General features: G+C 42.2%; 1 protein-coding gene across 1 annotated transcript in view; it reads left to right on the top strand.

Annotated features, from left to right (window-relative positions):
* Nucleotides 1-11,485, top strand: part of LCP1 (lymphocyte cytosolic protein 1) — a 30,077-nt gene extending 18,592 nt beyond the window's left edge. Inside the window, exons 9-16 of the mRNA XM_072135230.1 lie at nucleotides 1,773-1,868; nucleotides 3,990-4,185; nucleotides 7,025-7,103; nucleotides 7,275-7,389; nucleotides 7,896-8,029; nucleotides 8,181-8,304; nucleotides 8,898-9,022; nucleotides 11,115-11,485. Coding sequence (XP_071991331.1) covers nucleotides 1,773-1,868; nucleotides 3,990-4,185; nucleotides 7,025-7,103; nucleotides 7,275-7,389; nucleotides 7,896-8,029; nucleotides 8,181-8,304; nucleotides 8,898-9,022; nucleotides 11,115-11,244 — 999 coding nt within the window. The 3' untranslated portion in view covers nucleotides 11,245-11,485. The remainder of the gene's footprint in view (nucleotides 1-1,772; nucleotides 1,869-3,989; nucleotides 4,186-7,024; nucleotides 7,104-7,274; nucleotides 7,390-7,895; nucleotides 8,030-8,180; nucleotides 8,305-8,897; nucleotides 9,023-11,114) is intronic.
* The last annotated feature ends 9,454 nt before the right edge of the window (nucleotides 11,486-20,939 follow it).

Below are 20,939 nucleotides of genomic sequence, written 5' to 3' on the forward strand. Positions count from 1 at the left end.
CCCGAAACGGCATTGTCCGATGAGAATGCACTCTGCCGCGATTCACTAAGATCGTGCGCCCAATATCCTGTATGTGCTGCTTGCCCGCTCAGGTCCGCCGGAGTTCACCTGCTTCTTCATGGTGCATGTAAGTGCATTGTCTTGAGACACAATTTGAAAGTTAAATCCTGCGCTCAGTCTGAATCAGTCGGATAACAGCACCCCCCCCCCCCATTTCTGTCACATGAAAGCCAGTGCAGCTGCGACAGAAACCGATGGCGTGCGACACAGTGCCAGTGCAGACAGCTGTTAAATACCTGTCACAGCCGTGCCAAACCCCAAAACACTTTAGAAAGTCCAAGTGCGCGCAGGGACCCTTAATAAATAAGCCCCAGTGTGCTTACTGCACGATATCCATGCATAATGCACATTTGTTGTGGCAATGAACTAGCTTTGCAGCTAGCTCTTGGCAGTCTCTCCTGGAAGTGTGCATTGAGCCTGAAAGTGGGAGAAGGAGCAACATCAGCAGCAACAGCGATTGCTGTCTATATTAGACATTTACATCACCAGGAAATCCCCCATAGCATATGCTCAACAGAGGCTAAGAGTGGATGCCATACATATGCACCCTGTTGCATAACATTCCCCATAGGTTATAATGGCCTCTACTGAGCACACACTGCCCTTTCTAGTAGGAAACAGGATGGGCTTTTTGATCCAGCGTTTCATATTATATGTGATGTTTACTGAGCAGCAAGAGGAAAAATGAATGCCTCAGGCTTCCGGGATAAGCCTATGGACATGTTTAGCATAAACACTGGGAGCTTCACTGGTGTATAGACGGAACGTGTACCATAAATGAGATCTGAACAAAGCCTTAGAATGCTAATCTGATATTTATCTTTCAGACCATTCTTGTAATAACACTATTCTATATTGTTATATATTATACATTTCTTATGTAAAATATAGTTACCATCCATCCTATCAGCCAGTAAATGTTTTATCTATGGAACACTATAATAATAATATACTTCAATACATTACTTTCCCAGGCTGGATATACTGTAACTATATAATGTCTGACTATGTTAGACATCGAGGAATGGAGGTGAGAGTGAACAATATGAACAATATGAACCGAGTTTCAATATTTATTTTACTCCAGTACAAATGTTTAGCTTCCTGCATGTCACCTATGGCTTTCTGTCAGGTGACAGGAGATTGTAGCTGTTAATGCTACTTTGTTACTTGTCTTTATCATCAACTTATATCATTAGTAAGGTTCCATGCACATGACTGTTGTTTTTTGCCCATGTATTTCTATGGGCTCATACACACAGCTTTGTTTCCATGTCCCCAAGTATACACTGACTGCTCAAGCAGCATAACTAAGAGCATCTCTTATTCCTGTCCTAGTTTGCTGTTCAGGCAGTCTTTGATACAATCATCGGTGCTTGAGCGGACCGCACACACGAATGACACATGGACAGCAAACAATAGACCACAAGACATGGTCCTTGGCACATAGCATAAAATTGGGTAAAACTAAATCTGATCCTGAATAATTATTCATTCCCCTAAGGATGATTATTCCGCTTACAGAATTGACATAAACTGGTGGGGAGAAGGACACAAAAAAAATTAATTTTACTGCTTTTATACATACAGTTTTATAGCATTACTAACAAAGCTTTTTCATGTACCAGCTAGCAAAGAATACTGGATAAATCATGTCATGTGAAATTTACTGAATTACATTACATCATGATGTCATCTCTTTTTCTTATTAGGATTCTAAAGCTTATTACAACTTGCTAAATCAAATTGCTCCTAAAGGAGATGAAGAAGGAATACCAGCTGTTGTCATTGATATGAATGGACTCAGGGTAAATTTTTATTCTATTCATAAATAATGACAAAAAAGTTTCAGCAGTCAAAAAGATGAAAAATTAAATTAAAAAAAAATATCATTTGTAAATGTATTCTAATATCTCCAATTGATGACCTCTATGCGAAGATAACATCCATATCCGAGCCAGATTTTCATTTAACATATATTATACATACAGGCTGTCTTCTTCATAGTTCCATAATAGGGGAGTGTTTCCCCTCTATTTAGGGATCTCATAGATAAAAAAATCGAGTTATCGTAAATTAAAAGTATGAAATGGAAATTTCCCAAGAGGTGTATTATGATCTAATGGATACATATTATATAACATAGAAAACACTCATAAAAAATAAATAATATCAAAATAATACATATTGGCCCACATTTATTAAAGTGTTTGCACCAGTTTTCTGTCTGACTTTGTACTGAAAAGAACATGCAAACTGCTTGTACATGTATTTATATAGTGTCTGTGCAAGTATTTTGTTATGGCTGCACTGTGTCCGCCGCTCAACCAAATTCTGCACTGATGGGTGGGTGTTTGCTTCAGGGGGCACCTTATTGAATCTTGCTTCAATATATTGCTCCTTCACCCGGCATTTAAGAAGACCCCTGACTTCTTAAAAGATTTTCCAGGGTTTAAAAAGTTTTCTTATACACTGGAAAATACAGTAATTTTTTCCCACTTTTGTAATGTTAAACCAGGCCTGGTAGCCTTTTATTTGCCATGTGCCACCCCTCTCTGTGCTACCCCATTGTTAACTTAATCTGGCACAGCAGATTTGGTGACGGGTTCCCTTTAAAAACAAAGCATTGTTTGGTTTAAGGAAATCTACCATCAAAATCCATCATGATAAATCAGGGACACTTACTCATAGATCCAGGCACAGTGACTGTGGTAATCTTCTTATATTTCTTATCCATGGCCTCCTGGCTTCCAAAATCAACTTTTACAATTATGGTAATTAGCTTAAAGGGGGTGTTACCAGAGCCCATCCAAACAGCAGATTCATAGGCTTTTGCAGTCAGGCAGAGAAAGGGGGTAGTGCTGAGGGAGCAGCAGAGAGGGAGGGTAAGATAGTCAAATAGCCTATGAAGATGCAGCTTGGATGGGCTCCGGTAATAACCCCAGGAGTCTTTCAGGCTCATTTGCATAATTTTAAAAGTTGATGTTAGAAGGAAGGAAGTAATGGATACGTAAAATAAAAGCAGTTTACCACAGTCACACTGTCCCTGGTTTATCCATACTTGATTTTTAAATGTAGATTTCCATTAAGGGGTTAGTAAAAGTTGTGTTTTTGGTCTTCACAGTTGTGTCCATCACATGAACCCTGTGGCATCACCAATTAGTAGATTAATAAATTATAGTATTGCATTAATAGACTACATATTTCTACATACCAGAATAAGATTATTCTATTTACTCTGTACTATGACTAAATAGTCTGTACCAGTGTCGGCATTGCTGTTCAGCTAGAAGACATGGACTCCTTGCATCATATTTCACTGTGCTGTAAGGACCTATCCCCAGCACTGTGTCTGTCTGCGGGAGCTGAAGTGCACATAAGTCCATTTCCATGGGCAAAGCATTTCATGTGCAAGGGACCTAAGACTTCCCAAACAAATCTGTGCATTTCACAAACTAGCTTCCAAATTAACCCAAGAGTAGAATCCACCTTATGCAGACTGTTTATAATATATGTTTTCCAGTAATTTTACCAAAAAAAAAAATCATATTTATCATTATGCAAAGTAGGTTCTTTGTACAACAAGGGAGTTGCTGTGTCTGCTGGTGCACCCATTTTCTTATTTCCGGGGGGATGTTAATCATTTTGTGAAGGGTTAGTTATTGCAAGTCTAGAAAAAACGATGCTGGTTTTATTTTGGAGCTGGTAGACTCCATTTAAAGGGGTTTTCCCAACAATCAATTTAGGCCCTATCCCGAGGGACACTATTGGGCACCCTGTTCTCATGATCTGTAGGGGTCTCATCCCTGAGATGCACACCAATAAGAAAGTTAGGCCTTATCCTGTGGATAAGGCCTAACGTGATTGGTGGGAAAACCCATTTAATGTTTCTGTTTTCATCTTGTCGCATTCATGTTTCTTGTTCACAGGAGAAAGAAGACCTGAAGAGAGCAGAGTGCATGCTGGTACAGGCAGACAGGCTGGGCTGTCGCCAGTTTGTAACAGCCACAGATGTTGTGCGTGGAAATCCAAAACTGAACTTAGCTTTTATTGCAAACTTGTTTAACAAATACCCTGCCCTGCAAAAGCCAGAAAACCAGGACATTGACTGGAGCTCCATTGAAGGTAAAAGGAATGGCTCTGTATACTATGCCTTCATTTTATGTCATGGAAAGGAATCTTGTGAGTAGATATAAGAACAGCCTGTTCTTAACCTCCCCCTGCTCCCTCAACCCCCCTCCCCCTTCCTGCGTATTTTCACCCAGCAGCACACAGTAGGAGGGGGTAAATGCTAATGGAGTAGGGGAAGGGTGAGAACAGTGCAACAGCCTGTGAAGACAGAGAATGGATAATTAGCATAATTATAAAAGTTTATTTTAGAAGAAAGGAGAACATGGATGAGAAATATAAGATTTTCACAGCCACAGTGCTGGATCTATGAAGAAGTGTTTATCATGATGGATTTTGATGGTAGATTTCCTCTAAACAAAGAATGCTTTGTTTTTAATGAGAACATGTCACCAAAAAGTGATTGCTGAATGGCACACCTCATTTCATTGATGCTGCCACAGATTAAGTTAAAAGGGTATTCCAGGAATAAGCATAATTCATATACAAATTGGTACTCAAAATATGAGCTAATGTGTAATTAGTTGTTATTTCAAATTGTGCTTCTTTTAGCAGAAAATGCTGGTGACATATACTGTAATGTAGAATTCAATTGCTACTGGCCCTTTAATCAGTCTGTTAATTTCCGCACGGTCCTTTGTGGAGCTGACACAGGACAGAAGATGGCCGCTGGTCACATGTCTACATCACATGTCCTGCACCTGCCTGGGCAGGTCATGTGATCACCACTACGTTTGGCTGTAGTCAGTTGGTTGAAGTGCATCCAGTATGACCAGTGTTGTGGTGACGTGCAGGGATGGCAGTGACACATCATTACTATGGTAACAGAGCAAGAAAGTCTGTTATATCATCATCGGGAGCAGAGCATAAGAGGGGGGAGGAGTAACTGAGGATCATGGAACTTGTAGTTTTCAGTGGCAGCCATCTTAGTGATAACTCCACCTATTTTAGAGAGGCCATACATTTTGTAAATCATAAAATCAAACTATTTAAGCTCTGTTTTGTTACTAATGACATTGAGTATTGTTGTACTCATTTATTTATATCATCATGGGTTTTTGTGTCAGACGTTCATATGCCGGGAATACCCCTTTAACAATAGGGTGGCACAGAGATGGGTGGCACATGGAAAATTAAAGGCTACCCCTCTCATGGATAGTACAAGCTTATTCATGGTCCAGAAAAATTGTATGGATTGACAGAGGCCATTAAATTAATTGTAGCATTTCCCGCTGTGAAATAATAACCCTTTACCGACGGCGTTTTTTTTACAATGGCAACACTTCACCAATATTCACCCCATGTGTGCATGTGTCGGTAGTTGCTTGATCTTCCGTTTTGTGGAAAACGTGGCGGCTGAGCTTGAAACACCATATGGGGCTACTCCATAGAGGGGTGTCACGCGTCACGCCTATATGATTTGTGCTTTCATTTCTACGCATTTCTATATAGACTATCGGTTTATTGTGTTTACTATGTTTAATAGTACAACAGAAACAAGAAAAAACACTGTTCTATGTCCATGAACATTGCTGTTTATTGTACCATACCAGTCACCTCTAAATACTATATACATTATGTACAACTATTTAATGACTGTATTGATAGACAGGAGTGTGTAATAATGTCAATTTCCAGAATAAACTGTTCGCTATAGCTTCAAATCATCTATGATTTTTAGCACTTTTGTTAAAAGGATACTCCTACAAAAGGCAATTCTACACTACTATCCTCTTCTGACAATTGAAATTGACACCAAAGCCATGGTTCTAGCTGCTATTGAACCCAAAATAAGATCATCTGTAGAGATGCTCCCCTATCAGTCTCTCAGTGTGACTCATCTCAGGTTCTATTCAGCTAATTTACATATAATTTTGGAGGACTCTCACTTTTATTTACAGAAATTTTTCAATTTGAATATAGGGATGGTTCAGTCATGGGTTCAGGGGTGAATATTGGTGAAGTGTTGCCATTGGAAAAAAAACGCCTGTATGATTTCTGCTGTTGTATAAATACAAAGTAATTTCTACGCATTTCCGTGTGGACTATCGCTTCATTGTGTTTACTGTGATTGCCATCGGGTGTGGAAGAAGCTTGTGTGATTGGGGCTAGCCAAGGTGTATATTTTGGGCTATTAAACATAGACACATCACTACAAAGCAAGAAACGCTACATTTAAAGCTATTACATATGTTACATAAACATATAATAAAATAATGATAGAAGCATATAAGCGAAATTATTGTTAAAGGAAATCTACCATTTGTTTTCATGCATTGTGAACCAAGCATACCTTGAAAATGCTGTAGCTACACTGATGCAGAAACATATCTTGTTTAATCCCTGATCCGAGTGGTTTTGCTCAAAAAACAATTATAACAATCGGGACCTTTGGAAACTGGGTTGTATGCTGGCTGGCTGCATAAACACAATACACGGAGCTGCCCGAACTGTCCAGGCAGGACTAATCAACATGAGCTGGATGACTCATACCCAGCAGCTGGAGGATGGTGCAGCGATTGATGACTTCTGCCTGTCATGGATAAACAGTGAATACATCATTCTCTGGTGCATAATTAGGGTAAGAGGAGAAGCGCAGAGCAGCCACAGGAGCGACAGAGCCTCATTATCATAATTTTATAATAGTTTTTTTAGCAAAACCACTCAGCTCAGGGATTAAACAAGAAATGTGACTGCATCAGTGTAGCTACAGCATTCTCACGGTATGTTTGGTTCACAATGCATGAAACCAAACAGTAGATTTCCTTTAAAGAATAAGGACTCATCTTCATGTTGCATATCATTTCTCATAAAATGAACTGTATTATTTGTCCAGGTGAAACAAGAGAGGAGAGAACATTCAGGAACTGGATGAACTCACTGGGGGTTAATCCACGAGTTAATCATTTGTATAGGTAAGATTTACAGAGGAAATAATGGTACCATATACTACAGACAACATCTGGACCAATGTACACAGGATGGCTCTTTAGTCAACTATCAATCAATTTCACTGAGATGTTGGGGGAGGGATTTTCATCTTTAATTTTAGTTTTTCACATATATATAAAATGCCTTTTTTCCAGTGACCTTTCAGATGCCCTGGTGATATTCCAGTTGTATGAGAAGATAAAAGTTCCTGTTGACTGGAGCAGAGTAAATAAGCCACCGTACCCTAAACTAGGGGAAAAAATGAAAAAGGTACCTGACACATGCCTGGCGCCAAATGAATGAGAATAAATGAATGTGTCCAGAGATAAAACATAAAGCAATTATAGTCCTTTCTACATCACACGGCTCATATATCAGATGTTATATCAGTAAAATGGAGGTAACAGGCAGTATAATGACTGCCTAAAGCACGGCAAGTCCTAATATCTCATTACTCATCCTCTGCAAATAACATTTCCATAACCATAACAAAAAAACAATTATTGAGTTTGTTTCAGGCTCCTCCAGAGCTGCATTTCCATATCTGTTGTCTTCTTTATAACTATTTTTTTTTTATACATCTGAACAGTGTTGTGTGTTTGTATGTACATTCTATGGTCTACTGATTTACATTTGGGCAGATCTAGACTTAAAAAGGTCATTGTTCCACGCATAGCAGCTAAGCTATTACACATATACCACAGCATGGTTTATGATATTAAGTATGAGAAATGTCATTTATATAACACTTCTCAATCATTTCTTATTCTTTTTAGCTGGAAAACTGTAATTATGCTGTGGACCTAGGGAAGAACAAGGCCAAGTTTTCTCTAGTGGGTATAGCTGGACAGGACTTACATGAAGGGAATCGGACGCTTACACTTGCATTGCTATGGCAGCTTATGAGAAGGTATAGTAACAAAAGTCTTACTTTAAAAGAAATTCCCAGAAATAAATGACGTGGTTGACAACTATGTAGCAACACCACAAGAGGTACTTGTACTTATACAATAATGTCAAAAGTTCAGCTTATCAATTCTTGAAACTACTTTATTTTAAAGATATACGCTGAATATCCTGGAGGACATTGGAGGAGGACAAAAAGTTAATGATGACACAATTATTAACTGGGTGAATGAAACACTCCAACAGGCTGGAAAGACAACAACTATCTCTGGTTTTAAGGTAAATCGCCAATACTTTACATGGAGACACAAGGTAAAATCCATACATTATTAGTAGTCTATAAAAAAAAACTAGCCTTGGAATGTACATTTATGAATTAACATTTGACCCATATGAAACACCATAAAATATACTTGTAGCCGCTGGGAGGCTTCATAGGGCACTAGCTGCCCCAATCCCTTATTTTCTTTCCTGATTTTTTTCCAGATTAAAGCTATATCTCTGTGAAAGAAGCCTTACTTTTCTAAATGTATAAATGCAGTTTTTAAACACATTGGCAAACACAGTTTGCCTCACTAATGTGCAGAGTGTGCCAGATTATTAAAGAATGGTGCATGGTCTGCAATAATCTGGTGCACTCTACGCATACCACATGCACTTAAACCAGGTTTATCTGGTGCACTCAGTTTAACAGGCGTGCGCCACAATAACACCCCTTTAGGTGCACAGTTTTGTGTCGCGGCAGACACAGTGCAGCCACACACAAAACTGGCGCAAACACTTTCCACTTTCTTTTCTGTGCAAAGTCAGGCAGAAAACTGCCAGAAACACTTTAAGAAATGTGAGCCTTTGTTTTTTCTGTATATACACAGGATGGTAAAATCAGCACCAGTATGCCGGTATTGGATTTAATTGATGCAATTCAGCCTGGATCCATTAACTATGACATTCTGAAAACAGAAGACCTAACTGAAGACGAGAAACTCAATAATGCTAAGTAAGTATGAGAAGATTATTTCCCCTATGTTTCTAAAGTCACATTCATCTATCCTGGATTTGAGACATCCTATGATTATTAATTAATAAACAAAATTTAGCCCCTTATCCACGGCATGTGATTGTTTGGATCTCCCACATTTGGTAGAATGTAAGACCCCAAATCCCCTTTATAGAGAAATATAGTTGACCGCTCACCTTGTATGTCGATTTCTGTGCTGGCTGCTACTCGGGGACCACGAGTAAAAGATAAATGCTGAGTGGAAGAAAACGCATGCCGCACCAGGTGTGAATAAAAACGTAGTTCTTTATTTTCCAGAATTTCTTCAGATTAAAAATAGTAGCAAAATTAGTACAAAAAGCCATGAGTAAGGACGTGTGGTACGTCTGAAACGCGTAGGTTTTTCTGCCCTACAAGTTTTCTTTGTTGGTACGTCCATGTCATACAGGATGCAAAGCCACAGCTTTTTGTACTAATTTTGCTACTATTTTTAATCTGAAGAAATTCTGGAAAATAAAGAACTACGTTTTTATTCACACCTGGTGCGGCATGCGTTTTCTTCCACTCAGCCCAAATCCCCTTTGGCTGCTCTGTTCTGGCATAAGCTGTGTCATAAGTCCCACAACAGTCCATGGGGTGCAGGACAAAAAATCTTCCCCAGCTCCATTGACCTGATGCTGAATGATTGGCATCACAAAACAACCAAGGGCTTGTGTTCCCCTTTCCTGCTTATTGCAGGGTGTCCCTATAGACCTCTATCACTATTTAGTACTTACCATCTATCATTAAATTATCTTTGATAATTAAGCTGATGACTACTTCTTTTTAAGCAGATTTTAATGTCCAAAATGTTAATAAAAGTTTTATTATACCATGAGCAGTCACACTTCCATTTTAATAATAATAATAATAATAATAATATTATTGTTGTACCATGAGCAGTCACACTTCCATTTTATCTCGATTGACTTGCTACCCCATTAGAGGGAGCTTAATAGCTTAAAGGGGTTTTTCCTTGAAAGAAAGTTCTCAAATTTCAATCCACTAGTGATGTTTACACAATAACCCCTTATTTTAACTCCCAATTTTAGTCAGTTTTATTGTTCTATTAGCTCCTACCTTCAGTGATGGTTAGTGTAAAATTCAAGTGTGTGGGTGGGAACTCTCTAAGCAGACGCTTTATGATCCCTGTAGTGCTGTGACATGCATGTGAGCTGACAATGAGGTTAGATTATCAGGGTACAGGTTTATCTACACTTTTATTTACCTTCTGGAAATTCTTTTTTTTACATATTTAAATCTTATTAAATTTTTAGAATAGTAAAACAGATCATAACAGGCAGAAAAAAGGAGGGGTAAGTAGGGCAACACCTTCTGCAACTTCTACTACCATCTGACACATAGAAAAAGAAAGATGAGACAGATCACAGATGAGAGATGATGCTCACAGCTCTGCTCCATCGCCTAATCATTTTAGGTCAGCTCTGCTATAAAGACCATATCTTGCATGTAGCTTGTAGAGTAAGATTTTAACACTGCTGTTTGCTGGCAGGACGTGCCTGTGTCTGAGTTGGGTTTGTAATGCAGAGGGGAGGGGCAGGGGACAGAGAGCACTGCATGGGGGAGGGGCAGGGGGCAGAGAGCACTGCAGTGTGCAGATAAGAGAAGATATTTTGTGAGCAGAATCCAACCATAGTCAGAAGATTTACATTCGCATCCAGGGCCCACCAAACACCAGAACTGATAGAGACAAGTTGGAATTATATCTGTGAAATGCTGTATTTTTGTTAATGACAGTAAACAAGAGAATGTGTTATTTTGTTATCCTGAGTATATTTAAATATATTATCTTAATGGGAATACTCCTTTAAAAAAAAGTTTAGACAAAATGAATTGTACAACCCAGGAATTTGATACTGGAAGTCAGCTGTACAGATGGAATACTTTTCCTTTTATGACCATAATGATAATTGCATCAGAGGAAATTGTTATATGGCCGGCTTGATGACCGAGGCACATTAAGAAGATAAGAGTTCTAGAGACCATATGCTGCCAGTGTCACTGGATATAACTTGTTGTCTTTTCAATGCAGATATGCTATATCAATGGCAAGGAAGATTGGTGCAAGGGTATATGCTTTGCCAGAAGACTTGGTGGAGGTGAAGCCCAAGATGGTCATGACAGTGTTTGCTTGTCTCATGGGAAGAGGACTAAAAGTTTAGAAAGATACTGCCCTAAAGTCGCCCTTCACTACTTAAAAAACAGAACATTTCTTCCATTAGATAATATAAACTGTACTCCAATGTAACATGTAGTGACAACTCTGGTTAGGTATACAAACCTTTTTGGTCAGAATAAATTAGTAATGCATTCCATGTGTCTGTATTAACAATGGTATCTATGATATTGATCCCAAACTATTCCAGGAAACATAATAAAGTAAATCTGGTTATTGGTATAATGTGTTTTGCTTTTGTCAATTTTGTACTTTGAAGAATCACTGGTAAAAATTTGCATATAATATCTTTTTAGTTCAGTTCCTTCAGTTGTTCGTATTTGCTTTCACCTGTATATATTGGCAACTAGCATCTTAGACTAAGTGCATCTAGTGCAGGTAGGTTTAGAGGCTGAGTGCCCAAACTGCAGCCAAAGACCCACTTCTTTATCACAAAGTGCCAACCTGGCAATTTAATCAGCAACTTATGGCTCTGTGCTCTGCCACAGCATTCAATTGCATTGCTGTCTTTTGGAAACCAATAGAATTGAAAGAAGGAGGGGACATTCTGATTATCATTGTAGTTTCCCTCCCTTGAACAGAAAGAATTAAAGGGCAGGAGCTCAAATGATAATCTAGCTCTGTCAAAACCTTTGCACTCCTCCCGCAGTCCCTTAAAGACCAGGAGGTGTTGCATTAAAAATGTCCCAAATGCTTCATATCTTGGACTACCCAGGACTGCAGGAGGAGGCCTTGACCACCACTGATCTAGTGATTTGGTAGTCTGGGACACACCTCCTGCTCTACAGGTATGAGGTTTTTTTTAGACTACAAAGAGCACTCAAATTGAATGGGGCAAAAAACTGTAATGTCAAGTTGTTAATAGAACTTAACGGAAATTGTAGTCATCAAGATCTGTGTTTGATTCTGCAGTTCACTACTTACTAATGCAGACCATAGAGAAAAAGTTGATTGGCACTCACGTTAAAATTGTTCAGCTTTATTCATCCAGAATGAGGCAATACAAAGGTTCAAAGACCTCTGTAAGAGGTCTGCATTTGTCTGCGAAAGTGGAAGACTCTTTCCTGGATTGAGCACCTGGTGGTGAGCGCACCTTTTTCTTCTCTTTGCATTTCTATCACTACTCACTAAAACAGAAATAAGCTACCATATCTGACGCAGCCAATGAAATAGACAATGCATGGGAAAAAAAGACATTAGGGCCAATGTATTAAGACTGGGCTATTGTGCAATATGCCAGAATTACAAAGAGGTTTCATCCGCTTAGTGATTCAGCTGCAGCACTCAGATGCCAGAATTGAAATCGATGCCAAGTCTGAGCTTTAACCTGACTGAGTTTTTGGGGCCGGTGATGGTAAATCTGGCCGGTCAAGATTTCCTGGCTCTCCTTGCCCAAAACCTGCCACTTCTTTAAAAGGTAGGGGCTTTTTTCACAGCTTGAGTCTTTTTCTTGCCTTGTACGTCAAAGAACTGGCACACGAGGCGTGATACATCAAGAGCCATTGTTTGTAACCGCTTTCTAATCCCAATAACAGTACATAGTGTAATAACAAATATGAAAAGAGTGGTCCCTCAGGTTAAAATGACCTGGGTTTGCAGTTTTTTTTTTCATTAAAAAAAAAGCTATTTTCATCATCCAGAGCACTTCTTATATATTTCATATGAGATTTGATTGGATATGATATTGGGTATTACTATCACAGTAGATTACTAGTATATATTAATGGGGGCAGAATGAGTTAAATGTCACTAAAACACACTGCTTCGGTTATCTTTAACACTTTATTTTCATGGGTGGATTAGAGGCAATAGCAGAAAGCACTAGTTGTGACATATGTACTGAACCCTTATGGTGAATCATCACCATGTACAAGACCACATTGTACAAATCACCTGCAGGAAGGATCTGTTATTGCTCCAGGCAGACAGACGCACTCCACCCAGATGCTGATAAGACCAGCAAGTGACCAAGTGGCTGTCAGGTTGCTTCATGTCCAGGGAAATACTGTTCATAACAGGTAACAGAAGCGAATGAAGTCAATGTAGGTCCCATCCAACGCTATGGAAAAATGCTGGAGTTGTACTACAAATACCTTCCATATATGTGTATCCTATTGTAGCCATTTGCAAGCAAAGCTCTGTCTTCAGCCACTGTCACTTATCAGATAGGATGTCATAGAGATTAAGCAAATAAGAGGAAGAAGCCAGGACGCACTGCAGCGATTCCAGGAGCCTGGTAAGTTTCAGAAAGATATATGTATATGGTGTCTTATTTAAAGTGCAACATTTTAAGAAAGCTTTCTTGTTTTGAGAATATAATGTCAATGATTTAATACTAATGAATTTGTGTTGTGCTATACATTTCATGGCTGTAATCACAATGGTTGCAATTTGTTGACAACATCACATGATAACTAGATTTACTAGTAACTTAATAGTATATTTGAAATATCAGCCAGGGCAATCCAGATATCAACCCAATTCAATACATATATTTACACACTCTGGTATGTATATATATTTTTTTAATAAATAAGTTAGATTGTATCTAATATAGTATATACATTTCTCAAAATGTCAGTCATAAATAGATTATAGATAGATAAATTGACATGTTGACCAAGGGCTAGTCTAGGAAATCTAAGGCTGAATCCTGAATTTTAAAACTACAATTAAATGGCATCCACCACCAGGAAAAAAAACTATATGCAAATGAGCCTGAGGGGCTCCAGGCTCCATAGGTGTTAATGCTAATTTGCATACAGTCTTTCATCCTGGTTGTAGATGTCCTTTTTTTTTTTTTATATAATTGTATTTTTATTAAACGTTTAACATACAATGTGATGACACATGTCAGCATATAAACAGGCAATAAAATTTTTCAATTTAAACATATAAAAAACAAGATCTAGGAGCAGGAATTTACACCCATCTGTTACTTTGGCTAGGAATTATTCATTTATCAAACATAATAGGTAAACAACGATTCCAGGTGTGTTATCATGTTACACAGAATCCTAACAGTGCAGAGGCCTATAAATGGGCAGTCAGAAACTGCATCGGATTTATGAAGTATTTGGCCTCACCGCTAGAGGTTACAATCAAACATACTCGCCTAAGTATTAACACCTTCCTAGCAATGATCCTAATAACCCATAACGAAAAAACAACCAATAATAGAGACACAAGGGTACCATTCATACTCACAGTAACGACAAACAACATGTAAACAAAGAAAAAAGATTCCCCCCAATCCATCGGATGACCGCTTCACCCCTCCTCACGCCCCAACTCCTCTGCCCAGAAACGGTCCCACTGGTTCCACACCTTATCAAAAGCCTGAATGCGATTGTCCAAGGAAGCAGTTAGGGATTCCATTGTGCGAATACCCCTCACTCTGGAGAGAAGGTCGAGGCGAGAGGGGGGGGGGCCTGTCTCTTCCAAAATTGCGATATCAGGCACCTGGCTGCAGTGAGTATGTGCAGACACATTTTGGTGGTTGTCTTGGCCAGGGGTTGGGGAGAGACATTCAGTAGATAGAATAGAGGGGAGAGCGGGGCATCTACCGCTGTGGCTGCTTGAACAAGAGTCTTTACCTCTTGCCAGAAGGGCTGTATGAATGGGCAGCTCCAAAAGATGTGCTGAAGGGTCCCGCCAGCGAGACCACAACGCCAGCAGATGTCAGGTGTGTCAGGGAACAATCTATGCAGCAAAGAGGGTGTATGGTACCACTGCAACATTAGCTTGTACTGGTTCTCCTTGTTCGTGGCACAACGAGACGTCTCTGCAGCCCTCCGCCAGATCAACTGCCAAGTCTCCTGTGATATCGTCTCCCCTACTATGGCCTCCCACTTGGTCATGCATGGGTGTGCGATCACCTCTTCTGGGTCCGGGTGTAATAATACCATATAAATGTCTGATATAAGACCAGCCGTTTGAGTGGCATTTTTACATATGTGCTCAAAAACCGTAGGCACCGAGACCGTCTCAGTACCCTCTATGGATTGCAGCAGATGTCTGATCCGCATATAGTGCAGATTGGCGGAGGGCGGGAGGTTGAACTTGTCTCGCAGGGCCTCAAAGGGTAAAATCTTCCTATCCCTGTAGTCCACAATGTCTGCAAATCTGAATAACCCCTTCTCATGCCAGGGCTTGAAATCCTGCATAGCTCCTGCACACTGCAAGGAAGGAGTATGTAAAAAAGACTGCATCGGAGAACACTGTGACACCAAAGGGAATTTGTTCATACAAGCCTTCCAAACTCTGATTGTGAAGGCAATGGGACCTAGCAAAGAGCTAGGTGTCGGGGGTGGTTTCTCAGACCAGAGGTAGGAGTTGGGGTGGAATGGGGCTAACCACAATTTTTCAATCTCCATCCACTTGGAGAATGCCCACAAAGTGGACCAGGCTGGAATGCGTCTCAGGTGGGTCGCCCAATAATACTTAGTGATATCTGGCACTGACAAGCCTCCCCTAGACTTGTGGGATAACAGGACTGACTTGGAAACCCTATGTCTCTTTTTGGCCCATATGAAATGCAAGATCATCGCCTGTAGAGATCGCAAGGCGCCTAGCGGGATCGACACTGGCAACGTCTCAAAGCCATAAAGCAACTTAGGCAAGATGGTCATTTTGACCGCTGCTATCCTGCCAAAAAGAGACAGGGGAAGGGAATTCCATTTATCCAGCAAAGTTCTTATCTCTCGGGAAAGCCCAGGGAAATTCTGTGCATAGAGAGAGCCATACGAACGAGTCAGTAATATCCCCAAATATTTAATAGCGTCCGTTTTCCAGTTGAATTTAAAGGACAGTTTGAGGTTGTCCACTAATGGTAGTGGTAAATTAAGCGGCATAGCCTCCGTCTTAGTAGTGTTGACCTTGTATCCGGATAAGCGCCCGTATTGTACCAGCCGCGCCTGTAAATTGGGCAGAGAGATAAGGGGCTGAGTTACAGTAAGCAAAATATCGTCCGCGAAAAGCGCCAACTTGAATTCTTTATCCCGGAGTGCAATACCATGAATATTGGGGTCTTGCCTGATGATGGAAGCCAGGGGCTCTATGCACAGTATGAACAGAAGCGGGGATAGCGGGCAGCCCTGGCGCGTGCCATTCCGTATCTGCAGAGGTGGGGAAGATGCGTGCGGGAGCTTGATTTGGGCTGTGGGATTTGAATATAGCCCTTTCAACGCCTGAAGGAAAGGGCCCCGTATACCGATTTGTTCCATGACCTGGAACATAAAGGGCTAACTAAGGCGATCAAACGCCTTTTCTGCGTCTAAGCTCAATACCAGAGCTTGATCCCCCCGTTTGTTAACCAGGTCAATGAGATCAATTGTTCTCCTAGTGTTGTCTCCCCCCTGTCGACCAGGGACAAACCCAACCTGATCTTTATGGATCAGGTGGGGGATCCACTGAATCAAACGATTGGCCAGTAATTTCGTAAAAATTTTCAAATCTGTATTTAAGAGTGCTATTGGTCTGTAATTGGCACAATCAGTTGCGTCTTTTCCCGGTTTAGGGATGAGAGTAATGTATGAGTGAGTAAGGGTCTCAGGCAGGGGTTCGCCTTTGAGGAAGGTGTTAAATAACTTCGTCATACGGGGCAACAACACATCGGAGAAAACTTGATAGTACAAGTATGTGAGCCCATCCGGGCCAGGGGACTTCCCATTGGGCATTTCCTTTATTACCTCTCCTATCTCATCTGGTGTTAGGTCTGAGTTGAGGGCCTCTACAGCCTCCCGGGGTAGCCCTGGAAGGGAGCACGATTCTAAAAAATCAACCAGTGTTGCTTTCCTGTGGCTCTCGTCTCGGGGCAGGGTATCTGGTAGAGAATATAGTTTGGCATAAAATTCATGGAAGCGTGATGCTATTGCCCTCGGGTCATGAAGTAGGCCTCCCGCAGCATCCCGTATGACATGGGGGACCTGATGGTCTCTCCTTTCCCTCAGCTGCCTCGCTAACAGAGAGTGCGGTTTATTGGCTTGCTCATAATATCTTTGTTTAGTGAACACAAGTAGTTTATCCACCGCATGCGTTTGAATTTCCCGGAGCTGCTCCCTTGTCTCTGTCAACCGGCGTAAGCGACTCCTAGTGGGTTTAGCTAGAAGTGCTGCCTCTTGTTTGCCTATCTCCTTTCGCAGTTCCCTTTCCAAATGCAGCCTATTCTTTTTGAGTCTGGCCCCTTGCTCCATACAGTGTCCCCTAAAAACTGCTTTGTGGGCCTCCCAGATCATAGGGATGGAGGGTATAGATTCCTCATTAAATTGAAAATATTCTTTTAAGGCTGCAGTAAGCTCCTCCTTAATTAAGGGTTGTTTAAGAAGGGACTCGTTTAGGCGCCAGTGACAAGCCCTAACTGAAGAGAAATCCTCCCTTAGTGTTAAGTGTACTGGCGCATGATCTGACCAGGAAATATCCCCCACCTCTGCAGATTGCATCAGCCGCAGTATTTGTATGTCTCCAAACCAGTAATCAATACGGGTGTGCGTGCCATGCGGGGCCGAGTAGAAGGTAAAAGAGCGGTCGCCCGGGTTGCCCATAGTCATAGTCATATAGGGCAAAACGTCGGATGACCCTGCGGAAGGCCGTGGAGATGGTGTTTTGGGATCTTGCTGGGGGCGTTGGGTTTATTGCTAAGCGGTCCATGGTTTCTGAAAAAATTACGTTAAAGTCGCCCCCCAGCAGTAATGGCGCTGGCGGGAATTTAGCTAATTTGTTCAGGACTTTGGTGACAAACCGAACCTGAGACTTATTGGGGGCATACAAATTGCATAGGAGAATTGTGGACCCATACAATTTACCCTGAATGATAATGTATCGCCCATTGGGATCCGAGGTCACTGTTTCCGGGACGATGGGACAAGAAGTAGAGAATAGAATCGCTACTCCCGCCTTTTTATTATTGGTGGAGGCCATATAAGAGACAGGGTACAAATGCCTCGCAAAATTAAGGTTCCCGGTGGTGTCAAAGTGCGTTTCCTGCAGGAACACTACATCGGCTCTAGATCTTTTCAGCTCATTAAGCGCGAGGCGACGCTTACGGGCCGAATTGAGCCCCTTCACATTCAGTGTCAGGAACTGGACCATGGTGAATTAAACAGCTATCGTGTGGGGTTGGTGCAGGTAGTGTCTCCTATGCAGATTTTACCTCAGGACGGTCTCCAACGGGGAGGACCTAATCAGTGCCTCCGGCACCCCTCTTCCAGGTGCGGGGAATGAGGCCCCTCGTACACAGCACCCTACAGCAGAAGGGGAGACAAAAAAGAAAACAAAGACCAACAGACAAAGACACAACAGACAATCGGGGAGACAGACACTCAATCAAGGACGACAGGAAAGGGAAAACAAATAAATAGGACAAACCAGGTAGGGAGGGAAAAAATAGAATGACAATACTGAAACTAGAGAGAGGAGAACCCTCCTATCTCCAGTGTAGGTCTATACAGCCGGTCTGCCCCTGAACTCGGGGAGCACAGTCGGCTGATCCAGAATCCCTAACCACCTAAAAACTAGGGGGGTAAGGTCTGAGCAGGACCTACTCACGGGGGGTAGTGTGGCAACAGAGACCTCTAAAGGTCTATAAACACTCTGAAGCACAAGTTTATCACACCCTAAGAAAAAGGGTTAAACAGTAAATTACAATGAAACGTTACACCGGGAGAAGCACCCCAGTGCCTTAGTGCACGTAAGTAGTTAACAAATTAAGAGAGGAAGTACCCTGGAAGTACAACTATATAAAAGAAACCCCCCTCCCCTGGACCAACATGGCACAAGAAGTTAACTGTAAAGGATATGCAGCAGGGCGGTCAGTCGCCCTTAATCACGCGGGTCTCTAGAGGAGGTTCTATTTCGCGGTCTTCTTCGTTTCTGCTGAGGTTGGCTGCCATCTAGCCGCTGAAACCTCGGTGGAGAGAGAAGGTCCCAATCATCCATCTCTGGAGTCGGGATATCCCAGACATTGCAGAATTCCTGCAAATCCGCACTTGCAGATAGTGTGGTCGTGACTCCATCTTTGGTAGCCGATAGTGCAAATGGAAAGTTCCATCTGTAGGAGATCTCGTGCTCACGTAACACATTCAGCAACGGCCGCATAATCCTCCTCTTCTGAAGGGTAATTGCTGACAAGTCCTGATAGAGCTGCACCTCCTCGCCATTGAAAGTGAAATCTCTCTTTTTCCTTGCCAGGGACATAATACGCTCTTTTAGCTCAAAATCGTGGACACAGCAGATGATATCTCTCGGGTTCGCCCCCATCATTTTAGGCCTTAGTGCTCGGTGTGCTCTGTCCAGTTTGACTTGCGTCTCTGGTTCCCCCAGCAGTGCAGAAAACAAGGCTTGGAGAGTAGAACGGACATCCTCCTTACCCTCAACTTCAGGGATGCCCCTCACCCGAATATTGTTGCGCCTGCCCCTGTTATCCAGGTCTTCCAGATGTCTGGCCATATCCTGTAGCATGGAGGACTGTGTGTGCAGAACCTGTTGCGTATGAGAAACTTGGCGTTTTGTATCTGCTTGCTCAGCTTCCAGGGTGTCAATTTTCTGCGTCATAGACTGGATGTCACGTCTCATCTCCGAAAATTCAGTTTTAAAGGTTTCTTTGACCTCAGCCATCAAACACTTAAAGTCCTCTTTAGTGGGCAGGTTCTGCAAGTGGGCATGTCAGTTGAGATCAGGGACCGGTAATCTCCTGTCCTCAGCAGAGGTGGTAAATTGTTGTTCGGGTGAGGACTCCCATTGTGGGGAAGGTGCTGCATAGCGTGCCATAGCAGGAGTAGCACTGATGTCGTCACCAAGTGACTGCGATAGCGGCACATATGGAATCCCAGGTGTGAACACTCCTGGCTGCGATATAGTCGGGGATCTAAGAGGCGGTGCCTGTGTTTGCAGGTCTCCCTGTCCAGATGCCACAGGGGGCAAGCCATCATCAATAAGCAGAGGGTCAATAGTTTGGGACATCTGCTTACCTCCATGCTGCTGCCTAGGAGATCCCTGTCTTTTCTCCTTAGTCGATGCGCCTGAGGACTGTCGCTGCTGCGCCAGAGGGGAAGCCTGCTGCACTGAGGCCGCGTGTTGCGGGGAAGCCACCGCATGGCGCTGCATCTGCGGGGGCAATATGGAGGTGTCCGGGGAGCCGCGCTTACCCGCTGAGGCCGCGGGCGACGGCGTGGCTCCCGGTGATGGTGGTGGAGCCGTTTTCGCCGGCATTCTGCGACTGTGCACAGGCCCCGCCGGTAGTTCAGTGGCGGGAACGGAGCGGAGGTACCGGGTGAGTGCCGTATCTCCTCCCGGTGTGGCTGGTCGTGGTCCAGGGGTCTTCACTCCCCTTCCAGGGGCCTTTTTAGCTTTAGGGGCCAGGGTAGCTCCTCTCTTTCGGGGTAATTCTGGCACCGGGGTAGCAGAACTCACTCAGTGTGCGGCCATCTTCCTCAAGGTCCAGCCACGCTCCTCCTGTAGATGTCCTTTAAGGTAAAGAGTGACAAAATACTGTATAAACCAATGGTGGAGTTTAGTGTTGAGCCTAGAGGGGACAAGACACAACCAAGGCCTGACAGGACCTCAGTCTATGTATGAATGTGTACATAGTTGTTACAAATACCCAGGTGGGCATCTCAGCAGATAAATCTGCCCCTTGAATGCTATTGCTTTGCCCATTGTATGGTATTGCTCTGCTACCCTCCC

Source organism: Engystomops pustulosus, chromosome 2 (genome assembly GCF_040894005.1).
Source record: "Engystomops pustulosus chromosome 2, aEngPut4.maternal, whole genome shotgun sequence".
Classification (NCBI taxonomy): Eukaryota; Metazoa; Chordata; class Amphibia; order Anura; family Leptodactylidae; genus Engystomops; species Engystomops pustulosus.